Source organism: Solanum verrucosum, unplaced genomic scaffold (genome assembly GCF_900185275.1).
Source record: "Solanum verrucosum unplaced genomic scaffold, falcon-dt-bn FXZP01000147.1, whole genome shotgun sequence".
In the NCBI taxonomy this organism is placed as follows: Eukaryota; Viridiplantae; Streptophyta; class Magnoliopsida; order Solanales; family Solanaceae; genus Solanum; species Solanum verrucosum.
In genome coordinates, this window is record NW_026020343.1 from 3,560,906 (window position 1) to 3,585,525 (window position 24,620).

At 37.3% G+C, this 24,620-nt stretch overlaps 2 protein-coding genes across 3 annotated transcripts in view; both read right to left on the minus strand.

Moving 5' to 3' along the window:
• The window catches only part of LOC125837375 (probable protein phosphatase 2C 10), a 1,808,044-nt gene that overhangs the window by 996,307 nt on the left and 787,117 nt on the right, over window positions 1–24,620 (minus strand). The gene's annotated exons all lie outside the window — the stretch shown is intronic.
• Window positions 11,596–16,742, minus strand: LOC125837407 (uncharacterized). The gene is made up of 7 exons (XM_049516539.1): window positions 15,849–16,742; window positions 15,005–15,189; window positions 13,862–14,923; window positions 13,501–13,774; window positions 12,595–12,780; window positions 12,263–12,347; window positions 11,596–12,104 (listed from the first exon to the last, which is right to left on the minus strand). Exons 1-7 carry the CDS (start codon window positions 16,740–16,742, stop codon window positions 11,596–11,598), a joined length of 3,195 nt encoding a protein of 1,064 aa, XP_049372496.1.

Sequence of the window (24,620 nt, forward strand, 5' to 3'; positions counted from 1 at the left end):
AGAGCAAAATAGAGGAGAAAGTCGAGCAGCCCTAGTTGAAGAATGCATCGAGTTTTCATCAAATCCAGACCCGAAATCAAAAGATTTCTCCGTGGAATTTGTCACCAGGTATGTGGGATTTCACTAGTGGGTTCCTTTTGCCCATTAGGTCCCTAAAATTCAGTCAGATTCTTGATTCCCTTAATATTATCTAGACCTAGGGTTTCTAGAATTTCAGTAGATCAGTATGAATTAGTTACTTTAATGTTCCTAATTAGATTTTCATGATTTTAGTATGGTTTGGTATAAATTCCTTCATAAATTCAGAACCCTAGTTATGTAGTTCTTTTAGTTCATGAATTGCATATGCTAGGTCAGTTTATTCAGTTATACATGCTCCAATTATGAATGTTTCATTATCATTACATTATGTTGCATTTTGAGTAAGCATGTCAGTATTTTGAGCTATCCAGTATTACATCATTTCAGTTATATATTGCTAAATTACATAATCAATTGGGAAAAGCTTAATACCGAGTGGACTAGGGTCAGTCACCCGCAAGTCCCAGAACTACGTGCCCCGTAGGTTGTAAGTCCCTTATGTGGGCATCATTTTTGTGATCACGCCTGTCATGCCTCTATACCTCTGGTAGGGTATATTGGGTCCTCTCGATGAGGCTTATACATCGAACTCCACATTTAGCTCATGTGGTTTTATGTAGGTTATTAGTTGCTCCCACAGTACAGTCAGATTCTATTGCGTTGACCATGTGATCAGTTACAGTCAGATTTCAGTATCAGCATGTTATGAACTTGGTCATTGCATTCAGTATTTCATGATTCAGTGTTTTCAGTTTAGTATCATGTTTATCTCTTATCATTGCTCAGACATTATGCTTTGGTTCAATTATGTTATTGTTCAACTTTACTCTATCATACATGCTCAGTACCTTTTAAGTACTGACGCATACTTTGCGCTACATCTTCTCGTGATGTAGGTTTAGGTTCTCAGCTTCCAGATCACGCATAAATCAATTTACGATCTTCAGTTCAGCAACATCAGTGGTGAGTCCTCATTTTTCGAGGATGAGTGACATGATTATCTTCCTTTGCTTTTAGTCTTTAGTTTCAGTATTTGCTAGATCTAGCTGGTGCATGTCCCAACATTTATAGTCAGTAGAGGCTTACTTCAGACATAGTTAGTTTCAACTTTAGTGTTAGAGTTTGACTTTTCAATTGTTGTTGAACTCGCACTTTTCGTTAATTCAAATAGTATATGGGTTTTCCCCATCATTTCAGTTTACATGATGATTTAGCTTCCGCACAATATTTTTTTACTTCAGTTTATTTAAGTATGCTTATGATATGCCAGCAGGGTTAGCTTGGAGTCACTTGTGATCCAAGGTTCCGTGTACGCGTCCTAGGGGTAGCTTTAGGGCGTGACTGACCACGGGTAGGACCACGGCTCATGAGGTCCTATCGTGGTGCCTGGAGTGGGTTGCCTAATGAGGGATTCTTTAGTAAATTCTTTTTTAATTAGGTTTAAGTAAGGGTCATTTTGTATGGACTTTATACACATATATAAACTATTTTAAGTAATTGACCACCCCAACTAAGTCATTAATTCCAAAACCCCAAAAGATCCCAAAGTTCATCTTCTCAAAAATCCTCTCTATAGAAGAAGAAGAAGGAGGAGAAGAAGAAGCAGAAGCAGAAGCAGAAGAAGGAAAAGGAGAAGCAGAAGCAGAAGCAGAAGCAGAAGAAGGAAAAGAAGAAGAAGAAGAAGAAGCTAGGTCAACTTCCTCCATTGTTGCAAACTTAGTAAGGGCTTTGAATCAAGGTATGTTATCTTATTCATCTATGGGTTCTTCCACACATAGAGCCCCCTTAGATTTCCCCCAATTGTGAAGATAAAACCCAATTCTAGATAGAGTTTCTTCCTATGTTGTGGGTAGTGTTTGGGTATGACTCCAATTGAGTGGATAATACCTAATTATAATTGATCTAGCATTGAATCATGATATTATGATGAATTTCTATGTTTCTGTGTTTAACCCTAGTCTAACTGATGAAATGGAATTATGTGGGTTTATGCCATGAAAGGTGAAATTGAGGATTCAAAGGTGATCTTCTAAAATTTATGCTATGAGTAGTAATTAATGAAGAATAGAAACATATAGACATGAATTGAATTAGAATAATGTGAATATGATGGGTCTTGACTAGTAAAGCTTTAAGTTGAACCTTTATGATGAATTATGGCTAGAATCACTTGATGATAATGTGATTAGAATGCCTTGAAATTTAGGTATGAATGATGATTGTAAGAAGTAAAGCTTGACTATAAGGATTGTAGTCATGAATGTTGATCACTATGGTTTTGAGAGTAAAGTCAATATGATGAACTATGTATGTTAAGGCTTTGAGAGTAAAGTCTATATGAGAATAGAAGACTTATGGATAGAATTATGGTGGAAGGCCTTTACCTACCTAATCTACCCAATGAATGTATAAAGTGATATAGTCACTTGAGTCATGATGATATCCATGTCTAATGTAGAATTCTAAAAATGGTATTATGCATGAATATGATATGACATGAAAGGTTCTCTCACATAGAATGATTCTAGTTTGAAAGGTTTTCTCACCTAAAATGAATCTAAGTCCTAGGACTATGAAATGTGATGAGGCTTATGGTGATTCCCCTAAATGACCTTTACATGATAGGAATGTGTGGTGAGTTCCCTTACTCCTAATTAGTTAAACATGAGGTGATTACCTATGTCATGATATGGGAAATGTGAGGTGATTCCCCTTGCATTTGTGAACTTGAGCATGACTAGTTTGGATTGTAACTTGGTAGGCCCCTCCAATACATGCATGACTAGTGGTGATTCCCCTTGTCGTTATGATGCTAAGAGATGATAAACATGAATGATGAACCTAAAGTGTCTAGCTTAGCATGGGTAGGATTATGAGGTCTTGTTCATGCATGGCACAAGCTTGCCTTGAGGTGACTCATGAGGTGTTTCTCTTATATGATGTATGCTTAGATAAGATTGTGCTATAGTTGCCTTCCTTGTTATGTTATGATTGACTAAAGGTGAGAGATTCCCTTGGTTATGAAGTAAGCTAAGAATGAGACCAAATGAATGGTAAGTATGAATATGGTGACTCAAGGTTATGCTTAGTGTGAGTGGTATTATGGGATGCCATTCATACATTGCACAAGTATGCTTTGAGGTTACTTAGTCTATATTCTAATCAAATGTAGGGTTCAGATATTGAGTTTCATTCTTGAGGATAGGTTTCTAAGGAGCAAAGGAGTTGAAGACTTGGTGAGTCCTCATAGCTTCGAGGACAAAAATCACAATTTCCTTTATGTCTTTTATTTCTCATGTTGAGACTATTGTATGGGTTGTGTCCCAAGAGTTTTAATTCAAAGTTGTATTAGATGGTTTGAGTCAAAGTGTAGTAAAGACTGCCGCTTGTTTTTATAAAAGACTTCGATTGTATGGAAAAAGTTTTAAAATTCCCGTACTTTTCTATTATCTTATGTTATGATGTGCTAAGGGCTTAGGCCCCTTCAGGGTCAAGTACGCCATGTTACTTCTAGGGTGTACCCCTGGGTCGTGACACTGATGAAGAACCACATGTACAGTTTTGAATTCAAAACAGCTCTGTTGTTTCTTGAATCCCGCCCAAATTGAAATAAGAAGAACCTTAGTTCCTCACTGTAAATAGCAACCTTTGCACTCATATTGGAGGAGATTTTTCAGCTTCCATTGCAGCCTTGTTATTCATTTTTTTTAAAAAGCTTTCTGCCTCCATAACACTTTTAATCACTAGTTCTTTGCTCTAAAATATCGTCTTTACATTCTCTTTCGATCTCGGCCTAAACTCTACTTTCAATCTTGCTCGAGTTTGTAGTTCTTCGAACATAGACCTTCGACCAAAGCATCCCGTTCACTACCCCGAAACAGGTGACATTTACCTCTTTTATTTTCTCAACTCTATCATCTCTTTTATGAACTATCGAGTTTATTTTAAGAAAATCACGTCTTACATACAAATTTTCTACCTAGTTTAGTTATAATAATTATTGTAGTTGGATTATTTTTGAGATCGACATAACTTTGAAGTTGTGTTTCCATGGCGTGTTAGACAACATGATTATATTACTTGAAGCCATTTTGTTTGCCATATCTAAATTATTATTTTTTGATGTGCATCAGCCTTTTCTTTTAAAATGGTTTGTTAACAATGTTTTGTTACAATGTTGTTTCTGTTTTAGTAAAAAGTAGGTAGAATGGTATGCATACTAAATGCACCTTTATAAAAAAAATGTAAAAGAAAGAAGACATTTTAGCTGTGGGAATTCTTATAAAACTTTATTCTTAGCGTAAGTACTACTTTTAAATTCTTTGCTTTCTTGTTAATAAAATTATATGTTAAGATTCCTTTGTGCTTTTTTTTTAGTTTTAAATTATAATTTAGCATTTAACATATATTAAAATTTGAAGGAATACGGCACAAATCATGGGTTTTGCCATTCTTAAGCTTTATTTTTTTATACTTAACAAATCTATACATATAAACTTGAGCCTAAGGTTCTTTCCCACTCTCTGTTTAGTGTATACACTTTTCTTTTCTACTTCTAAGTGTTTAGTATTGGCTACATTAGAAATTAATGTCAAAACTTATCGCTTGAAAGGTAAGTTCTTTTGAAGTTTAAACTTGTTAAAGTCGGGAATTAATTTTTTGCCTAAAACGTGTTGGTGGCTGTAAATTTTGAGTTTGATTTTAAATTATCAATTGCAAGGCGAGTATCTTGATTAGGCATTTGCATGTTTTCACGTTTTACTTTGCTCTATCTTTGACTTATTAAATTTTATTAAAAGTTGAATGGTCTTACTAATCTTTTTACCCTCTTTCTACTTGCATGAACTTTGGGAGAAAAATGGAGTCTTTGATTCAAGACTCTAGCAAAATTAGTGTCTCATGGACTCGACACCGGCATACCCATATATGGAGTCGACATCTTAGACTATCCGAATAGCAACAAAAGCAAGAAAAACTCATTTAGGGTCGCTTGTGTGGCTGCTTATTTTATTATTATTGTTTAACATTTTTTTTGGTTTAACTTACTGTGATTTGGATGTGTTTTAGTTTGTTTTTTTCGGGATAATCGACATAGGAAAATGACCGCACTTATATTTAATCACTTAGTTATCTGCAACCTTATTAACAAATTACTTAGCATACAATATCTTTTCACCTTTAAAGAAGATACATATTTTGAACTCATTTTTTTCTTAATCATTTTCAAAAGAAAGCATTTTATCAATACATAAGCAAGGGTCTTTATTTTATTACCTTTCTTTTTTCACACATGGATTACAGATCAACAATAAAATGGTTTAGACAAATTACCCTTTTTAAATCTTCACCATTTTAACTTAAAATATCAAAAGAGTTTTCAAATGTTAAAATATTTTCCAACTTATGACCTTTTAAATTTCGTTTAGACTCACTTTATCTTTATAATTAATTAACCTAAGTTTGACCGGTTAAATGTTTTAATATATTTTAAAGGATGCCTTACCCCTTTCCTTTAGAATAAATTAGAACCATTACCTAGAATTGTATAAGGTTAAGTAGACTTTAATCTAGAGTTAACTTAGCACTAACTTTAGCAAAATAGGTGTCCTAATTAACCTTTTACATAATTAGGTAGTGACTCTTTAAAATAACTTTAAGATTCACCAATATGTTGTACACCGTTTGAACCTCGAGTTAAAATGGGGTATAACAGCTTGGCGACTTTAGGTTCTAAACCATAACAAATTTAGGTTAATAATTCAGTCTTTAACATCTACTTGTTTCATTTTTGTTGTTTGTTTTATTTTAAATGCCTAAATGCTTTACTTATCATGCTTACGTGATATAAACTGGTTATTTGTTATTGCTTTATATCATCCGTTCATAATTCCTCCAATTCTGAAAAAATCACACTATCACATGTACACGCGAGGTGTGTTTTGCGCACCTGCAAATTTCTTTCAAAATTCCAAAAGTTAGGAGAGTCAGCATATGCGCGGGATGTACGGATCTATTTCAGTGTGACCGCATAACCTTCTCACTCGAGTTGTCCACTCGGGAACCTTGTGTCTAGAAAACCAACTCTTAGTCAGCAGAGGATAGTGCTAAACCAACACCTTTTAAGGAACATGCATCATGCAAACCTAAGAGTCTTAATGTAACACCCCATAACTAGAAAGAACTAGTAAGAAGTTAAAAATTGGAGTCTTTTTTGGAAAGAATACAAAAATTTGGAAAATTTGTTAAGTATGTTAAGTTGGGTTTTTGGTCAACTTCAAATGACCATAACTCCTAGATCAAGATGATTTAAGTGTGTTTTCAGATATCGTACGAAAGAACTTGGAATAATTTTTCCAACGCCGCGAGTTTGCGCGATTCCGAGTTCATATGAGTGAGATATGCCCATTTGAAGTGGGACTGTTCAAATAAGGAAAGTCTAACCCGGGTTTTAGAAGGGCATTATGGTCTTTTCCATACCACATGACTTAATTTCGTTTTTGGTAATTAATTGGGGTCTAAACTGATAGGATTCAGTTTATGCTTTTATGATATTGAGTTAGGGGTTTATAAAAGAGAAAAAAAGAAGAGAAAGGAGGAGAAGGAGCAAGAATCGTCAAGTTCTTCAAGAATCGCTTGTGGATTTCGTCAAAGGGTGATCCCTATGAGGTATGTGAGGTCACACAACATTGGGTTCGTTCACCCACGCGCCAAACATTTTTAATTTAGCATGAATTCGTCCTAAAAGTTGAAAGTTTAAATGTTCTTTATGTGTGTTCTTGAATTTGGGATGAGATTGAGGAGTTCTTGAGAGTTTAAGGTCGATTTTAGAGTTGTGTTTGATTAGATTCTTGTGTACATATGTTGGGTATATGAATTTAAAGGGATTTGGAGAAAAAGAATTGAATTTAGGCGAATTGGGGCAGGAAAATGAATAAGGAACAAGTCGGGCAAATCTGGGTACCAGGTCCGCGTCACGGACCTGTTCCTCAAATTGGAAAATTCTCCCTCGTGTCGCGTCGTGGTCACGGACCGTTCTACCTCAAAAATTATTTTCGCGACCAAAAATCTAAATACATCTCCACGTCGCGGACCAGCTTTTAGACGATGATTTCTTGATCTTTTCTCGTGTTTAATTATCTAAAAACACTCCTAAACATCATGAGATCTTTCTTATCACAAATCACAATCCTTGAATCCATAATTCAATTCAAGGATCAGTTAAGAGTCAAGTCAAGAGAAGTTAAGAGTCAAGTTAAGAGAAGTTAAGAGTCAAGTCAAGAGAAGTTCATAGAATCTTCTAAGAGTCTTTTACAAATGTTTTAACTTTGTTTTAAGACTTGAGTTTTGAGTTGAGTAAAGAGTAAAGTAAGTTCATTTCTTCAAAAGGGTATATTGGGACAATGTATTCCCAAAGAGTAAAATGTTTTCACATTTAAAGAAGAAAGGAAACCTTTATTTCCAAAAGACCCCTTGAGCTAGTTTTTCAGTAAAGAGCCTTTGAGCTAGTTTTTCAGTAAAGAGAGTTTGAGGTAGTTTTTTTAGTTAAAGAGTAAATGCTTTTATAATTACGCAAGAGAGGAAACTTTGATTTCCAAGAAGAGCATTTGAGCAATATTCTCAAATCACAGAAAGAAGTATGTTTTTTTAAAATATAAGAGCTAGTATCATATTTTGAGAGCAGTATTGAGCACCGATATGGAGGAGAGTTCAGACAACTCACAACGCCCATAAACCATGTAGCCACCATGGGTAGAAAAGGGTCATACTTTTTAGATGATTCCTTAGTGTTTTTTAGCATAGACTAGTGGATCCACTTAGTAGTTCAGGTTCTATACCCCTGACAAGGTATAGGACAGCCCTGGCAGCGTGAGGCAAAACGTTGTATCATCACGATAGCTCTTAAGTGATGGTTGTCGGTTAGAGAAACTCCCACAACAGTATTTTGTATTTTTATATACATCAGAAATATTTGTATTTTCATATACAAACAGAGTTCATATTGTATCTTTGCATACATACAGAGTTATTATTGTATTTCTAAATAAACAGAGTTGAAAACCATGTTTTAAAGCTTTCTTTATACTACATTTATTTACATTGCTTTATATTGGAATTAGTTGAGTTGAGTTGAGCCAAGTAAGTTCTTCAGTTCCTTTCAAGCTTATATCTTGTTTTAGAATTCCCCTCGCATACTCGTACATTAAATGTAATGATGTCATTTGGCCTGCATCTTCTTATGATGCAGACACAGGTAACCAGGATCAGCATCCAGCGTATCGTTGATTCTAGTGAGCTCTAGAGTTTGTTGGTGAGCCTCCTTGCTTCCGGAGGATCCCTTTTATTGCTTTCAGTTTTATTATTAGTTGATTAGGATGTCGTGGGTCCTGTCCCGATGTTTCACCCCAGTATACACGCAAGTGTACGTAGTAGCACAAGTAATATAGATTCTTTAATAAACGAGTTATCGTTCCTAAGGGACTTATGATCAATTTATATTTAACACTTAATTCTACAGATAAAAGTAAAAGTAACCTTTTCAAGAGTTGATAATTGATTGTTAACTACTACTAATTATGAACTAAGTAAACATAACTTAATGTAAACGACTTTAAGATGATGTTTCAAGGAAGTAAAGGACAATTCCAAGGCTGCAGCATGCAATGTATCTCATGTATCATATTATTGTCTTAGAACTACTTTTTAGTCGTCAAGTTACTGGTTTACTTGGTAAATTATATGAGTCGGGTTCACACCTCTAGTCGCCTACTCCAGTTAGCTATCTAACTACATCGTTGAATGGGGATAAATAGACTAACTGGCGAGCATTTATATTTCTTCTTGTTTCGTAACCAAGCGAATTGTTCGTCCGGGCATCACTCCTGAACACAAATCACCTCAACTTAATATGTCGATCAAGCTCTCTATATTCTCTAGTTTATCTAACCTCTCCTCTCCCGATTCAAGTTTAGACGATATATTTATCTTATGGTGCGCAAGCATAAAATACTAAAATAAGAATATAGAAGTAACTTATAATGACAACCAAGAATTAATTCAACAAGCCTTTAATAATCAACAATCCATTCGTAGTTGCAGCCCCAACACAAGAGAGTTTAGTCACTCATGCTATTAGAAAACCACAAAATACAATTGTTCATGCGATTTTCGGAAAATAGAAGAGTTAAAAGATCAAAACCTATTACAAGCGTGAATACTTGCTCTTGCACACCCAATAAAAGTCGAACGCTAATTATGGAGCCCTAAAGGTCTATTTATAATGGTAGGAAAATTAGAGCCAAAGTCTATTACAATTAGGAATCCTCTTTTAGCACTTTTAAGCTGGAAAAGTCATGATCCCACTGGCGTGTTGCGCCCAAACTTCACCTCTGAGGTTTCCCTCCTGGCGCGTTGCGCCTCTCAGAGCGCCTGAGAAAGGCCCTAGAATGTTGGGCCTTGGCACGTCGCGCCTCTCAGAGCGCCTGAGAAGCCTCTCTGAATATTGGCCCTTGGCACCTCGCGCCTAGCAGTGTGCCTGGCCCTAGGGCCTTCAGCCTTAGCTTCTTTTCAGCATATCCTTGCATCTTTTTTTTCAATCTGACTCCAATCTCCTTGAGAGTTCCTGAAACCTCTAATCATGTATTTTAGTGCATAATATCACAAGTATAATGAAATCAAGCTAATAGACTCAAGATCATTCGTTACTTCAATCAATTCATACGCAAATATTGACAACTTAGGCACATAAATACGCCTAAGATCACCACCCCACACTTAGACTTTTCTTTGTCCTCAAACAATCTTTAGACTATCAACTCTTTTTCACAAACCTTGGACTTATCAACCAACCTTAAAATCAACCAAACATTTTTAATCATGATATTGTAGTTCACAATGGATGGAGCATTTCACAACATTTACACCAAGTTACAACACATGCTCAAAGAATGACTCTTTTATTATTATTCCGGGCTAATGCAAACTCATACAAACACATCAATTAGATAATCTTACACATGCCATGAATGCCCTCACTTGTTCTTGTTTACTAAAGCCTTTCACTCAAGCAATTTGCAATATCAACAAGGCTTATTTTTCAAACAATCAACTCACCCTCACAAAAGAAGTTCTTACTTTTCTCAACTTACCATAAACTTGCCAATAGTGTATTATTACTTTCGCATTATATTTCTCAAGGAATCAAGAGAACTTTCATTTGGTTGTAATGTTGGCTTAAGGTAAGGGGGGGAATATTTAGGAATCATTTTAGTGACTACACCTCCCTAATGCACATGTCATTATTTTGCCAACAATCTCCTTTATAGCTTTTCTTTCTCCTAGTACACACTTTATGACTATTTACCCCTTTTTGTTGCTCCATCTTTGCCCTTAATTAATTTATTTTTAAAAAAAAAAAAAGTTTCATGCCTTTACACTAGCCACCCTCACTCTAGATTTTAAGGTCCGAGTAAAGTACACATTATCCTTGGTAGGATCAGGGCCAATGTATAAAGCATATTTCTGAAATAGCCACCCTCAATTGAGTTGAGGTGCACATTGTCACTAAGGACCAGAGCCAAAACAAAGTTCTTACTTACCCTTTTCTTTTCCACACAATTTAGCATTTCACCCTTTCTTTAATCAACCAACAATTTTCAACCCTTCTTCTTAACATAGTGCATTAAGGATTTTATTAAGATCAAAAGAACTTGGTATCGAACAAATGGATTTCGACTTATCATGTGGCTTATCAACAAACAAGGCTAAAGAGTAAATGGGGCTTCACTAGGTATAATTTCAATGGTCGGCATACAAGTAGAGTCAAGAATTGGTTAATTCAAAGAAACGCCTCCATCACATTCCCTAAATCATACAAGATACTAATTCAACACACACAAGGCAAGTTCTAGATATCAAGTTAAGCAAGAACCAATCAACACTCACCACACATGGCATCATGACACATATAAGGATATATCAACTAACATGCTCCTACAACTTGCATTACGGTATCATTACACAATTAAGCCCATTTATTTTTTTATTTTGAGTCAAAACTAAGAACACATGCTTGTTACAAGGTTAACACTCTATTGCACTTTTCCACTTGTGACTACCCATGATGTTTGGCTAACTTTTTCGGACATAGTTTCAAAAGACCAAGGTTGGTTTCTCAATCCAACTCTTTTATGTGACTAATTTTCCCTTAAGACGGTCGTCATCCATCCATCATTGGGAACTGTCACTCCTATGACAACTCTAAGACTCAATAAAGCAATAAACTAGTCTTAGTCGGTTCAAAGGGACAATCCTCAGTAAAAGTACCGAAAACAAACGCTGAGGAACCCAAAATTAAAAAATAAAAAATTTAACTAAAAACTAACACTAGACTCGATAAAGCAGTAAACATCTATATACAACAGAGACATATTACCCCACCCCACACTTTAATAATAAGCACTGTCTTCAGTGCACAATTAAATCAAAGTATAGAGTTAGGAATACTCCCTCGGGCCTCTAGGCCTTGTCGTCACCGCGATCAAACACCATCAAGGCTGTCGCCTTATCATCCACAACATCCTCCTCCTCATCATCCATAGCCTCGTCAGCACTAGCCTCATCATCATCCATAGGCTCTAAGAATGCTGGACTAGTCTTGCATAAGAACGCTACACTCTCGATCAAGGGGTAACGCTCCCCCATGGTCTCCATCTCATCATCTATAACCAGATAGCCACCTATCTGCAACTGCAACTCTACCATACTGAACATTCTTGCCATGACATTGTCATCACAGGCTTGCCTCTCTTGGGCAGACAAGATAGGTCCATGGGACGTGTCTAGTGCCTTTGTTCGAGTCATATCAATTAACTTACCCACCATATTCGGGTGAAAAGCAATAGTCAGGTCCACAGCCTCTTCATCAATACCTTGGGCCCTCAGAAAACGGGTTATCAAACCCCCATAGCAAAACCTCTGCCTCATATTATTCCTAAATTTCATCATATTTTGTCTAAGAATTTCCCCTACATTAATGGGCATCCTCTTCATCAGCATATAAACCAACACCACCCTATCCCTTGTTACCTCTGTAAGATGTTTCGCGGGTAGTAGCACACTACACACTATCTTTACCCATACCCTAGAAACTTGATTGAAATTAGCAAAATTGAGGATATTATGCCTCCAGTATCCTTGCTACGCTCCCACCTAGCCGTGGACTCTACCCCACAGAAAGTATGTTGGATATCCCTATAAGGAGGTTTATCCTTCAATGTATTAAAGTCATCAGAATCACAATTCGGGGTCGCCAAAAATTCATTTAGTATCGTAGCATTGAACTTCACATCCTTACCTCTAATAGGAAATTTTTTATACTTAGTTTCAGTGAGCCAATTGAGCATATAACTCACGAACTAAAGATAAATTACAATCTCCCGGATGATTAAAAATAAATCTCAGCCCCAACACAAGCACAGTCCGATAAATAATAGGAAATTGAGACTGCAACCTTACCTCATGGATGTACTCGTCGCCCATATACTTAGGTTCGCGCTGACACTCAAACCATTCCCAGCCATACCGCTCCACCACCTTTTTCCCAAATTTTCGAACAGGTTCCCGATTGCCAAACCCGAATGCTTCACTCTTCCTACTCTGCTTAGAACCAGCCACATTCTTTGCTTTTGGAGCCTTTGTAACCTGTTAAGAAGAGAAAAACTTAGAAAAGAAAAAAAAACTTAGAAAAATTATGAGGGGGGTCATTCGGGCAGTGGGTGAAGAGAAGACGGAGAAAGAGTTGGGAGGAATAGAGAAGTGGAGAGAGATGGCTATTTATGGGGGATTATGGAAGAGTGGGAGTTTCAGGGATTTAAGGGGAGTGGGTCGGACCGGGCTTGGCTTCAGTGATTTTTCTGGGTTGAGGCACGATGGAGGGGTGACGTGCCCCAAAGTCCTCGCTGAATCTTTATGCCAGTGCGCCTGGCTTCAATTTTTTTTTTTACAATTACAAGCTAAGTTACAAATAATGAAAAATCCCATCTAGGTAAAACTAATGGTTAAAAGTAATTCCTAGATTCTAAGAATTGAAACTACTTTAAAACAAAAATTTAAAATTCCAAAACGACTACCTATCTATTACATATTGTTCATGGGTTGCCTCCCATGTATCGCTTGATTTAACGTTGCGGCACGACACATCTTGGATCATTCATCACTTAGCTCAAGATCCTCCCTATCACGATCCGAATCTACGCCAAATTAGTGTTTCACACTTTGCCCATTTACCAAGAACGTAGGGCCAGTCTCATGTTTAAGTTCAACAACCCCATGTTGTGTCATTCTCACCACTTCGAAAGGACCAGTCCATTTAGATTTAAGTTTTCTAGGGAATAACCTCAAGCTAGAGTTAAAGAGAAGTACATTTTCTCCCGGAGTGAAAGTTCGAGCAAATATGTGCTTGTCATGCCACCTCTTCGTCTTTTCTTTGTAAAGCTTGGCATTGTCATACGCGTGGAGCCTAAAATCCTCAAGTTCATGCAACTGATTCACTCTCTTTTTATCGATTAGCTCGGGGTCCAAATTCAACCTCTTGATTGTCCAATAAGCTTGATGTTCTAATTCTGCCGGAAGATGACATGTTTTACCAAATACTATGTGATAGGGAGAAGTCCCTATTGGTATCTTATACGCAGTCCTATATGCCCACAACACATCATCTAATTTTTCAGACTAATCTTTCCTCTGTGCATTCACCATTTTCTGCAAAGTTTGCTTCACCTACCTATTCGAAACCTCCACTTGGCCACTCGTTTGAGGATGGTAAGCTGTAGCAACCTTGTGACGAATACCATACTTAGAAAGAAGATTTTTAACAAGATTGTTAATGAAATGCTTACCCCCATCACTTATGATTGCCCTTGGAGTGCCAAAGCGAGTGAAGATGTGCTTCTTGATGAACTTTATCACCACCCTTGAATCATTCGAAGGAAGAGCGACAGCATCAACCCATTTACTCACATAATCCACAACCACAAGAATGTATTGGTTTCCACTAGATGGCGGGAAGGGACCCATGAAGTCAATACCCCACACATCAAAGATTTCCACCTCCAAAATGTTACTTAGTGGCATCTCATGTCTTCTTAAAATAGTACCCAACCTTTGGAATTTATCACAACCCTTCACAAAAGCAATAAAATATTTAAATAACGAGGGCCAAAAGAAACCAGATTGTAGTACCTTATGAGCAGTGCGCTCCCCACCGTGGTGACCCCCATATGGGCTAGCATGACAACTTCCGAGCACTTTTTGAACCTCATATTCCGGAATGCATCTTCTCATTAGCCGGTCCACACCTTGTTTGAACAAGAATGGTTCATTCCAGACATAGAACTTAGCATTATGATTGAGCTTTTTCTTTTTTTGGGTGGTTGCACCTAGAGGATATTCTCCACTTACTATCAAATTCACAATGTCTGCATACCATGTCACTTGAGAGATATCTAATGCCATCAATTGTTCATCTGAAAACTCTTCCCAGATTTGATCACCTTCATTCACATGGGAAAAATCCTCCAACCTAGACAAGTGATCCGTTAGCTGATTTTCAGTACCTTTCCTATCTTTGATCTTAAGGTCAAATTCTTGGAGAAGCAGTATCCATCGAATCAGCCTTGGTTTCGCACCCTTCTTGTTGAATAGGTACCTAATAGTTGCATGGTCAATAAAAACAATCACTTTAGTACCTATCAAATATGATCTGAACTTGTCGAAGGCGAACATTAGAGCCAACATCTCTTTCTCGGTCACTGTGTAATTAGCTTGTGCAGAGTCAAGGGTCTTGCTGGCATATTAGATCGAGTGGAACACTTTATTCTTCCTTTGTCCCAGCACTGCAACTACTTCTACGTCGCTTGCATCACACATGAGTTCAAATGGTAATTCCCAATTAGGAGCAATTAAGATGGGAGCTTCGATTAAGTTCCTCTTCAACATCTCAAAAGCTTTCAAGCACATCTCATCAAAGTCAAATTTCACCTCCTTCTCCAAGAGACTGCACATAGGTCTTGCAATCTTGGAAAAAATCTTTGATGAATCGCCTGTAAAATCCTGCATGACCAAGAAAACTATGCACCTCTTTTACAGAAATGGAAGGGGGCAATTTTTCAATAACTTCTACCTTGGCCTTATCAACCTCTAAACCAGACTTAGACACCTTGTGTCCTAGCACTATCCCCTCTCTAACAAAAAAATGACACATTTTCCAGTTTAGAACTAAGTTAGTGTCCTCATATCTAGCAAGTACTTTATCAAGATTCCGGAGACATACCTAAAAAGACTTCCCAAAGACGGAGAAATCATCCATGAACACCTCTACAAAGTCTTCCACCATATCATGAAAAATGGCCATCATACACCTTTGAAAAGTCGTTGGTGCATTGCAAAGTCCAAATGGCATGTGCTTGAAAGCATAGGTACCATAAGGACAAGTGAGCGTGGTCTTTTCCTGATCCTCTGGGGAAATTAAGATCTGGTTATAACCGGAATACCCATCTAAGAAGCAATAGTACTCTTGCCCTGCTAGTCAGTCAAGCATCTGATCAAAGAAGGGAACGGGGTAGTGATCTTTCCGGGTAGCATAATTTAGTTTCCGGTAATCCATACAAATTCTCCACCCGATCACCGTTCTAGTAGGAATCAACTTATTCTTTTCGTTCCTTACCACAGTCATACCTCCATTCTTAGGGAATACATTGCACCGGACTTACCCATTTACTATCAGAGATCGGGTAAACAATTCCAGCATCTAGCCACTTTATTACTTCCTTTCTCACCACTTCTTTCATCAAAGGATTTAGTCGACGTTGATGTTGTGCACTTGATTTGTGATCCTCTTCCATGTAGATTCTGTGAATACATAACGCCAGACTAATCCCATGAATATCAGCCATTTGCCATCCAATTGCCTTTTTTCTCCGCTTTAGGATCCTCAAAGCCGCATCAACTTGTATTTTAGACAACTCTGCAAAAAGTATAACAGGCAAAGTTTCATTAGTACCCAAAAATGCATACCTTAGGTGAGTAGGCAGAGTTTTTAACTCCAGGTTGGGAGCTTCTTCAATTGAAGGCTTTGGTGGAGGTCCTAACTCACGATCTAATGACTCGACTCTCCGGTTGTGAGTCTCCACAAGTGCCAGATTCAGACATGTTTCTATCTCTTGGGCCTCAGTTTCCCCATCCATCTCATGACCCACTAACACTCTTTCTAAGGGATCTTCAGGCACAACTACTTGTGATTCTACTATTTGATCAACCACAGTAATAGCAGACAACTCTTCATAAATAGAGGGCAATTTCAAAGCGCGGTAAACATCGAATACCTTAACCTTGTCATGAGCCCTCATAGTTAGTTGACCAGTTGCTACATCAATCAATGCCCTACCCGTGGACAAGAAAGGTCGTCCCAAAATGAATGAAACTTTAATATCAGGTTCAAAATCTAAGACCACAAAGTCTACAGGAAAAATCAATGAACCTACTTGAACTAACACATCTTCTACTACCCCCTCAGGCTTAGCAATGGATCTATCAGCGAGTTGGAGAATAACAATGGTTCTTTTTGGACTACCCAACCCAAGCTTTAGATACAAAGATAAGGGCATCAAATTTATACTTGCCCCCAAATCACACAATCCCCAGGCATGAACACTTTGCCCGATTGTAATCTGCACAGTAAAACTACCCGGATCTTTTAACTTTTTGGGCAGTCTATTTTGGATTCTTCAGCTACACTCCTCAGTAACTGCTATAGTTTCATATTTCGTGAGCCTCCTCTTGCTAGCCACAATGTCCTTCATGTATTTAGCATACTTCGGGATACCTTGCAAAATGTCAACCAAAGGTAGATTAATGTGAACCTGTTTAAGGAGAGAGATAAACTTACCGAAGTATTCATCTTCATTCTGCTTTTTCAGCCTTTGTGAAAATGGAGGTGGTAATTTCTTTTGAGGAATGGGTACCTCAACATTGGAGCTTTTACTACCTCTTCCACCTTCTTTTCTTTGTTACTTACCTCAATATCTCTCTTCTTTAGAGCTATTTCCTCTAATTGTAACCCACTTCTAGTATTTACCGCATGCAATTGCTTTGGGTTGGGCTCAGTATCACTGGGAAGCCCACCTTGGGGACGCAAGTTTAAAGAATTAGCCACTTGCGCAACTTTTTTCTCTAAACTCATTTGGGACATCTGGATGTTTCTAATATTTTCATCCTGCTTATCTATCCTAGCATTTAATTTGGTCCCTATTTCAGTCATGAAATTTTGGAGTAGCTCTTCATTGGTTATCCCCCATTTTGGTGCACTAGGATTTACGCCTTGGTTAGGATTTTGGTTTTGGTTCCCACCCCATGAGAAGTTAGGATGGTTCCTCCAACTAGGGTTTTAAGTATTGCCATAATTTTTTTGAACTCCACCCCTTTGCGCATTTCCCACATAATTTACGGAATCCGGGTTTGCCCGACATTACTCAGTTTCATGAGTTCCACTACCACATACCTCACACCAATTGGCTATCTGTTGTACAATGTTTATCGGTGCCTGATTTAGAGCCATTTGTTTAAAATGTAGGGCGATGTTATGTTGCATTGCATCTAATTTGGCATTTATGGCAGTAGCTTGGTCTACATCTAAAATCCCTACAGCCTATTGGGTTGTGGTTCTAGATATTTTCCCTTCAGAAAGTTTATCGAGTAAGTCGAAGAACTCTTCACTTGTTCTAGATAAGGCCTGTCCACCTACTGTACTATTAAGAAGTGCATGAGCATTATAATCTCAACCCTCAAAGAAAGTGTGAGCAAGTACCTAATTAGTTTGCATGTGGTGTGGGCAAGCATTCAACATTTGTTTGAAACATGCCCATGCTTGGTACATGTCCTCCCCTTGCTTTTGTATAAAGTTTATTATCTCATCCCTCAACTTAGCAGTTTTCTTGGATGGGAAGAATCGACTCAGGAACTTCTTTGCTAGACAATCCCAAGTAGTGATGGAGTTTGGTGGTTCAGAATCTAACAAACGCCTTGCGGCTCCTAATAATGAGTATGGGAACAACGTCAGCCTCACATAGTCCGATAAGACTCCAATTGGGATGTATGTATCAGTAATATCTTCGAAGTTCCTAAGATGGATTTGAGGATCCTCGTGGGGGAGACCAGTGAATTAACCATTAGAATGGAAGATATGTACCATGCTCTGCTTTAGTTCAAATCTACCCCCCCCAATGGAGGTTTCCTAATACTAGATGCCAAATTGGATGTGAGTGGGACTGCCACATCATGGACTGGTCTTGCGGGTATGATAGGGGGTAATTTGTCTTGGTTATTCCCTCTGTTATTCGGGTTTCCTTGATTGTTCACATTTTTCGGGTTATTCACGTTGCCTTGATTATTATCATACACGTTTCCCAGCGGACCTAACCCCAATTCTCCAGGTCGTCCTTGATTCGCCATTTTCCTGCGCTGGCGTAAAACTCTTTCAGGTTGGTTGTAAGGTTCGACAAGATCTCCTTTCCGAGCCAGACCTGAAAATCAAGTTCCTACAATAAACAAGCTAAAATCAAGTAATTAATATCTAAATAATCTAATTATAGACTTAAGAAAATTGAATATAAATCAATTTCTAAGTCCCTGGCAGTGGCGTCAGAAACTTGTTGCTCCCCAGTATACACGCAAGTGTACGTGGTCGCGCAAGTAATATAGATTCTTTAAGAAACGAGTTATCATTCCCAAGGGACATATGATCAATTTATATTTAAAACTTAATTCTACAAATAAAAGTAAAAGTAACCTTTTCAAGATTGATGATTGACTGTTAACTACTACTAATTATGAACTAAGTAAACGTAACTTAATGTGAACGACTTTAAGATGATGTTTCAAGCAAGTAAAGGACAATTCCAGGGCTGCAACATGCAATGAATCTCATGTATCATATTATTGGCTTAGAACTAATTTTTAGTCGTCAAGTTACTGGTTTACAGGGTTAATTGTATGAGTCGGGTTCACACCTCTAGTCGCCTACTCCAGTTAACTATCTAACTACATCGTTGAGCGGGGTTAAATAGACTAACTAGCGAGCATTTATATTTCATCATGTTTCGTAACCAAGCGAATTGTTCATCCGGGCGTCACTCCTGAACACAAATCACCTCAACTTAATGGGTCGATCAAGCTCTCTATATTCTCTGGTTTATATAACCTCTTCTCTCCCAATTCAAGTTTAGACAATATATTTATCTTATGGTGTGCAAGCATAAAATACTAAAACAAGAATAAATAAGTGACTTATAATGACAACCAAGAATTAATTCAACAAGCCTTTAATAATCAACAATCCATTCATAGCTACAGCCCCAGAACAAGGGAGTTTAGCCACTCATGCTATTAGAAAACCACAAAATACAATTGTTCATGCGATTTTCAACAAATAGAAGAGTTAAAAGATCAAAACCTATTACAAGCGTGAATACTTGCTCTTGCACACCCAATAAAAGTTGAACGCTAATTATGGAGCACTAAAGGTCTTTTATAATGCTAGGACAGTTAGAGCCAAAGTCTATTACAATTAGGAATCCTTTTTTAACACTTTTAAGCTGGAAAAGTTGGGATCGCACTGGTGTGTTACGCCTAGCATCGCGCCAAAACTTCACCTCTGTGGTTTCCCTCCTGGCGCGTCGCGCCTCTTAGAGCGCTTGAGAAAGTCCCCAGAATGTTGGGGCTTGGCACGTTGCACCTCTCAGAGCACCTGAGAGGCCTCTTAGAATGTTTAACCTTGGCGCCTCGCACCTAGCAGTGCGCCTGGCCTCGGGGCCTTCAGCCTTAGCTTCTTTTCAGCATATCCTTGCATCTTTTCTTTCAATTTGACTCCAGTCTCCTTGAGAGTTCCTGAAACCTCTAATCACATATTTTAGTGCATAATATCACAAGTATAATGAAATCAAGCTAATAGACTCAAGATCATTCGTTACTTCAATCAATTCATAGGAAAATATTGACAACTTAGGCATATAAATACGCCTAAGATCACCCGACATCCATCTCAGTTGTTTAGAGGCCTCATAGACAGTCAGATGTTAGTTCTTTAGTCTTTTCATTGTTATTATCTTATGTTGAGACTTGAGTTTACCTTAATGGCCAGTTGAATGTTCCTTTATAACTTTCCAATTTATTTCATAGATGTATCTTTGTTAAGTTAAGTCTTCCGCTGAGTAAGTAAGTCAGGTCAAAGGTTTGCTTGGGGCTAGCAATGGTTCTCGAGTGCCGGCCATGTCCAGGGTGTAGGCTCGAGGATTGACACTTAATACCCATGGCGTATTAAGACCATTAGTTTACCTTACCAAATGTCCAAATGGGTTCATGACCCTAGTGACACCTTATCATTATAAATGTGCATATTTGAAGGATAATTGTGCCTAAATACCGACTATTTGCTCTTAAATAATTAAATCGTAGTAGGAAGGTACAAGCTAACCATTTGTTTTGTAATGCAAATGGTTGTCAAGATCCAAACTTTGGTGGATGAAATATTATCCTAGTGATACCAACAAAGGCAATAATAGTTCGGGCACAACAACATTTTAAACTTAGTTTATTAGGTTTATTTTTATTGTACAAAAAATAATGAAGTTATAAAAACTATACATGTACTTTTTAGAGTATATATTTGTTTAATTATTTAAGAGCTATAGAATGACGTATATTGGCACAGTTTTTGTCCTTCAAATTTTCGTTAGGCCTACCTCAGGCATAAAAGAGGTTCCTTTCATATTAAGACGCCTTATGGATTTGTTGTTTGTTACTATTACTTGTTTAATATGTTCATTATGCACTACTTGCTTGATATGTGATTTATTTGCACATATTAAAATTACTTGATATTTTGTCACCTCATCTAACATCATTTTTTTTTATTTTTCTTCTTATTTTTATTTTCTAATCCTATTCCCTAAAAAGGCTTATTGACACTAACAATCGAGATGTCTGACGACGCAAATGCTTTACCTCAATGGGCAGTTCGAATGCCAAGAACTAACGTGATTGATCCACATATGAGACATTTTGGGCATTGAAAGTGTCACCCCTACTGAAGATAATCCTGAAATTTCGGGAAGTAAGTCTTGCATGTAATAATTTTAATCATAATAGTAATAATTTTAACCATGACAATAAAAATAATTTTCTCCTTGAAGGAGATGGTCACCATAAGAATGATGTTGCGATATTTGCGGTACACAAAATTAATTAAAAGTTTAAGAAGGACTAATTTATTAGTATCCGGAGGAATGAAATTGTTCATAATATTGGGGTTTTAGTAAGTCTCAAAAGAAACTTTTTAAGTTTCCGAGGAATTGAAAAGAAGAAAATTATTATACTGAGACTATAAATTATGAGATGATTTAATATCTTCAGATTACTACAATCGAAGTGGGTTATAAATATTTACGTATAAAATTACCCATTTTTTCTCTTGTCTGTTGTAAACAAATATGGCATGATGGTGGATTCACATGCAAAAGCAAACTAGAAGTTTACTAGAATAAAAATCAGTTGACATAATCGGTTGGTTATTCCTGTACAAATGTACTTATACAAGAGAAATTGAGAATTCACGTGGCTATATGTTGAAGAAATAAAGGATTCTTCAAGAATTCTCTTATGTTGCTTGTTGTTATGATAAAATGATAAATGTACCGGCTAAGGTTGGGATTGTATCGCCTGAAATAATTTGGAACCTACAAAAAGGTAAATATGAGCCCGTTCACATTCCATGTGGACTTCTTACTATTATGATTTAATAGATGCATCTATGGTATTGTTACATGTGCATTTGTCATCAACTTACAAATTGGTTTTTGTAAGGCTGTTTGCTTGAATTGTTAAATTAAGAGCACAATTCTAAATTATAAAATTATGTCGATAGTGTTGGTTAGTTTAGCAGAAATAGTATGCCTCCAATTATAGCTAGATAGTTAATTATGAGAACAAACCTCTAAAATAAAATTTGGTATGTGATGAATTTATTTAACATGTACGCATCAAGCCAACAATGTTCTCCCATCACAATTGGTTCACGGTCAGGAACCAAATAATTTTCATCTAAAAATTTGATGTGTGCACATATTGTAACATCTCTCTATTCGAAAGAACTACGAAGAGTTAAAAATTTATAAATAGATGTTTTTAGAAAGAATATTGAAATCTGGAAAATTTGTGAAGTATGTTAAGTTGAGTTTTTGGTCAACTTCAAATGATCATAACTCCTAGCTCAGGATGAGTTATGTGTGTTTCCAGATATCATAGGAAAGATCTTGGAATAATATTTCCAACGCCGCCGAGTTTGTATGATTCCGAGTTTGTATGAGTGAGATATGTCTATTGGAAGTTGGGTTGTTCAAATAAGGAAAGTCCAATCCGGATTTTGGAAGGGTAGTTTGGTCTTTTCCATACCCAACTTAATTAATTCATTTTTGGTAATATTTTTAAGGTCTAAAATGATAGGATTCAGTTTACGCATTTCAAAAATAGAGTAAGGGTTTTTGGAGAAACAACGCAAGAGGAGAAGAAAGGAGAAAAGAACCAAGATCATCCTTCGTAAGGATTTAGCTTGTGGATTTCGTCAAGGGGTGATCTCTACGAGGTATGTGAGATCACATAGCATTGGGTTAGTTCACCCACGCACCAATCATGATTCAATTTAGCAAAGTTATATTGATTTGAAATTAAATCCTATGAGTTCTTGATGGAATTCGTTTGCAATCTTGTGTGTTCTTGTTGTTGAAGTTCTTGAGATTGATTCATGTATTTAGGTGTGAATTTGAGTTGAATCTTTCATATATTGGGGGTTTAATCGATTCTAAGTGTTTGGGGAAAGAACCATTGGAGTTTAGAGGGTTTAGAGTTGAAAGACGAGCAAGAAAAATCATTAAAAACCTGGGGAAAGGGGTGGGGATCCGCGCCAGCCAGCGCACCCCAAAGAGTTCTCTGAAGTTTCACCCCTGGGAGTAGTATTGAGCACTGATATGGGGATGCAAGTTCATATTAACTCAAGTCTCCATAAACCATATAGACATCATGGGAAGTAAATGATCATACTTTTTAGATGACTCCTTAAGTTGATTTTTAGTATAGACTAGTGGATCCACTTAGTTAATGCATTCTATATGACGCCAAAGTATAGAACAATTTTGGCAGCGTGGGCAAGACGTTGTATCACCACTTAGGCTCATAGTGGTGGCTGTCGGTTAGAGAAACTCCCACAAAAACTGTATTACTTTATTACATGAGAAAAGTTGTGTTTGTTATTGCATTTCTTTAACGAACTAAGTTGTTTTCTAATGTTTTGAAAGATTTCTATATATTTCATGTGTTTTATTGCTTTACATTGAGTTCGGTTGTTAATGAGTTGAGTAAAGCCAAGGTAAGTGTTCCTTTCTAATTCTTTTCAAGCCAATGTTATGTTTAGCTTTCCAACTCACATACTCATACATTCAATGTATTAATGCTAGTTGGCCGGCATCGTCTTATGATGCAAACACAGGTAACTAGAATCAGTAGCCAACACCTTGTTGATCAGGTTGATCACTCAGAGTCAGTTGGTGAGCCTTATTGCTTTCTGGAGGGCTCTTTTTTACATTGTTCTCTAGTTTTCAGTTGTTAGGATGATCGTTGGTCCTGTCCCGACATCCCACTTTGTTTTAAAGGCTTCATAGACAGATAGTTATAGTTCTTTAGTCTTATTCATTTCAGTTGTATACGTTTAAGACTTGAGTTGCCATTTTTGGCTAAGTTATTATCTCTTAAGTTATTGCATGAGCTATATTTCTTATGTTTAAGTTTTCCGCTGAGTAAGTAAGTCAGGCCAAGGGTTCGCTTGGTGCCAGCAATGGTTCCTGAGTGCTAGCCACGTCCAGGGTGTAGGCTCGGGTGCATGACAAACTTGATATCAGAGCACAGAGTTCAAGAGTCCTAGGGAGCCTATGACATCGTGTTTGTAGAGTCCTAGTTATCGGTGTGAAGCGCGCCACATCTATAATTAGAAGGCTGCAACACTTACGAAAATATCTCACTTCTTTCATACTCATTTCGTGCATTAGAGTTTGATCTCTAAAAAGTTTCTTCTAATTTGTGCTTGCACGTGTTTTCAGAGAATCATGCCTCCATGAAGAGCTGTCAAAGGTCGTCCTGCTAAGCGTAATGTTGAGGAGCAAGGGCTACCCAATGCACCTGAAGTTCAACCCCAAGGAGAAGTTACTAATGCTGAGTTCAGAGAAGCGATAAGGATGCTAAGTCAAGCTGTGACTAACCAGGTTGGGCAACAAAAAAGGGATCGACAAGAAGAGGCTGACGCTTCAAGGATTCACGAATTCTTGAGGATGAACCCTCAAAGTTTCACTGGTTCAAGCACTACTGAGGATCCAGAGAACTTTATTGAGGAGCTGCAAAAGGTATTTGATGTCATGCACGTTGCTGATACTGAGAGGGTGGAA

Bases quoted from the DNA above. Each gene is read 5' to 3' on its own strand.
- LOC125837407 (XM_049516539.1), bottom strand. From the start codon at position 16,742: ATGCCCTTATCTTTGTATCTAAAGCTTGGGTTGGGTAGTCCAAAAAGA. The intron at 14,924-15,004 runs GTGTGATGCAAG...CTAATATGCCAG, and splicing joins GAATTACCATTTGAACTCAT to CAAGACCCTTGACTCTGCAC. The intron at 12,105-12,262 runs GCATAATATCCT...CCATTAATGTAG, and splicing joins GCGTAGCAAGGATACTGGAG to GGGAAATTCTTAGACAAAAT.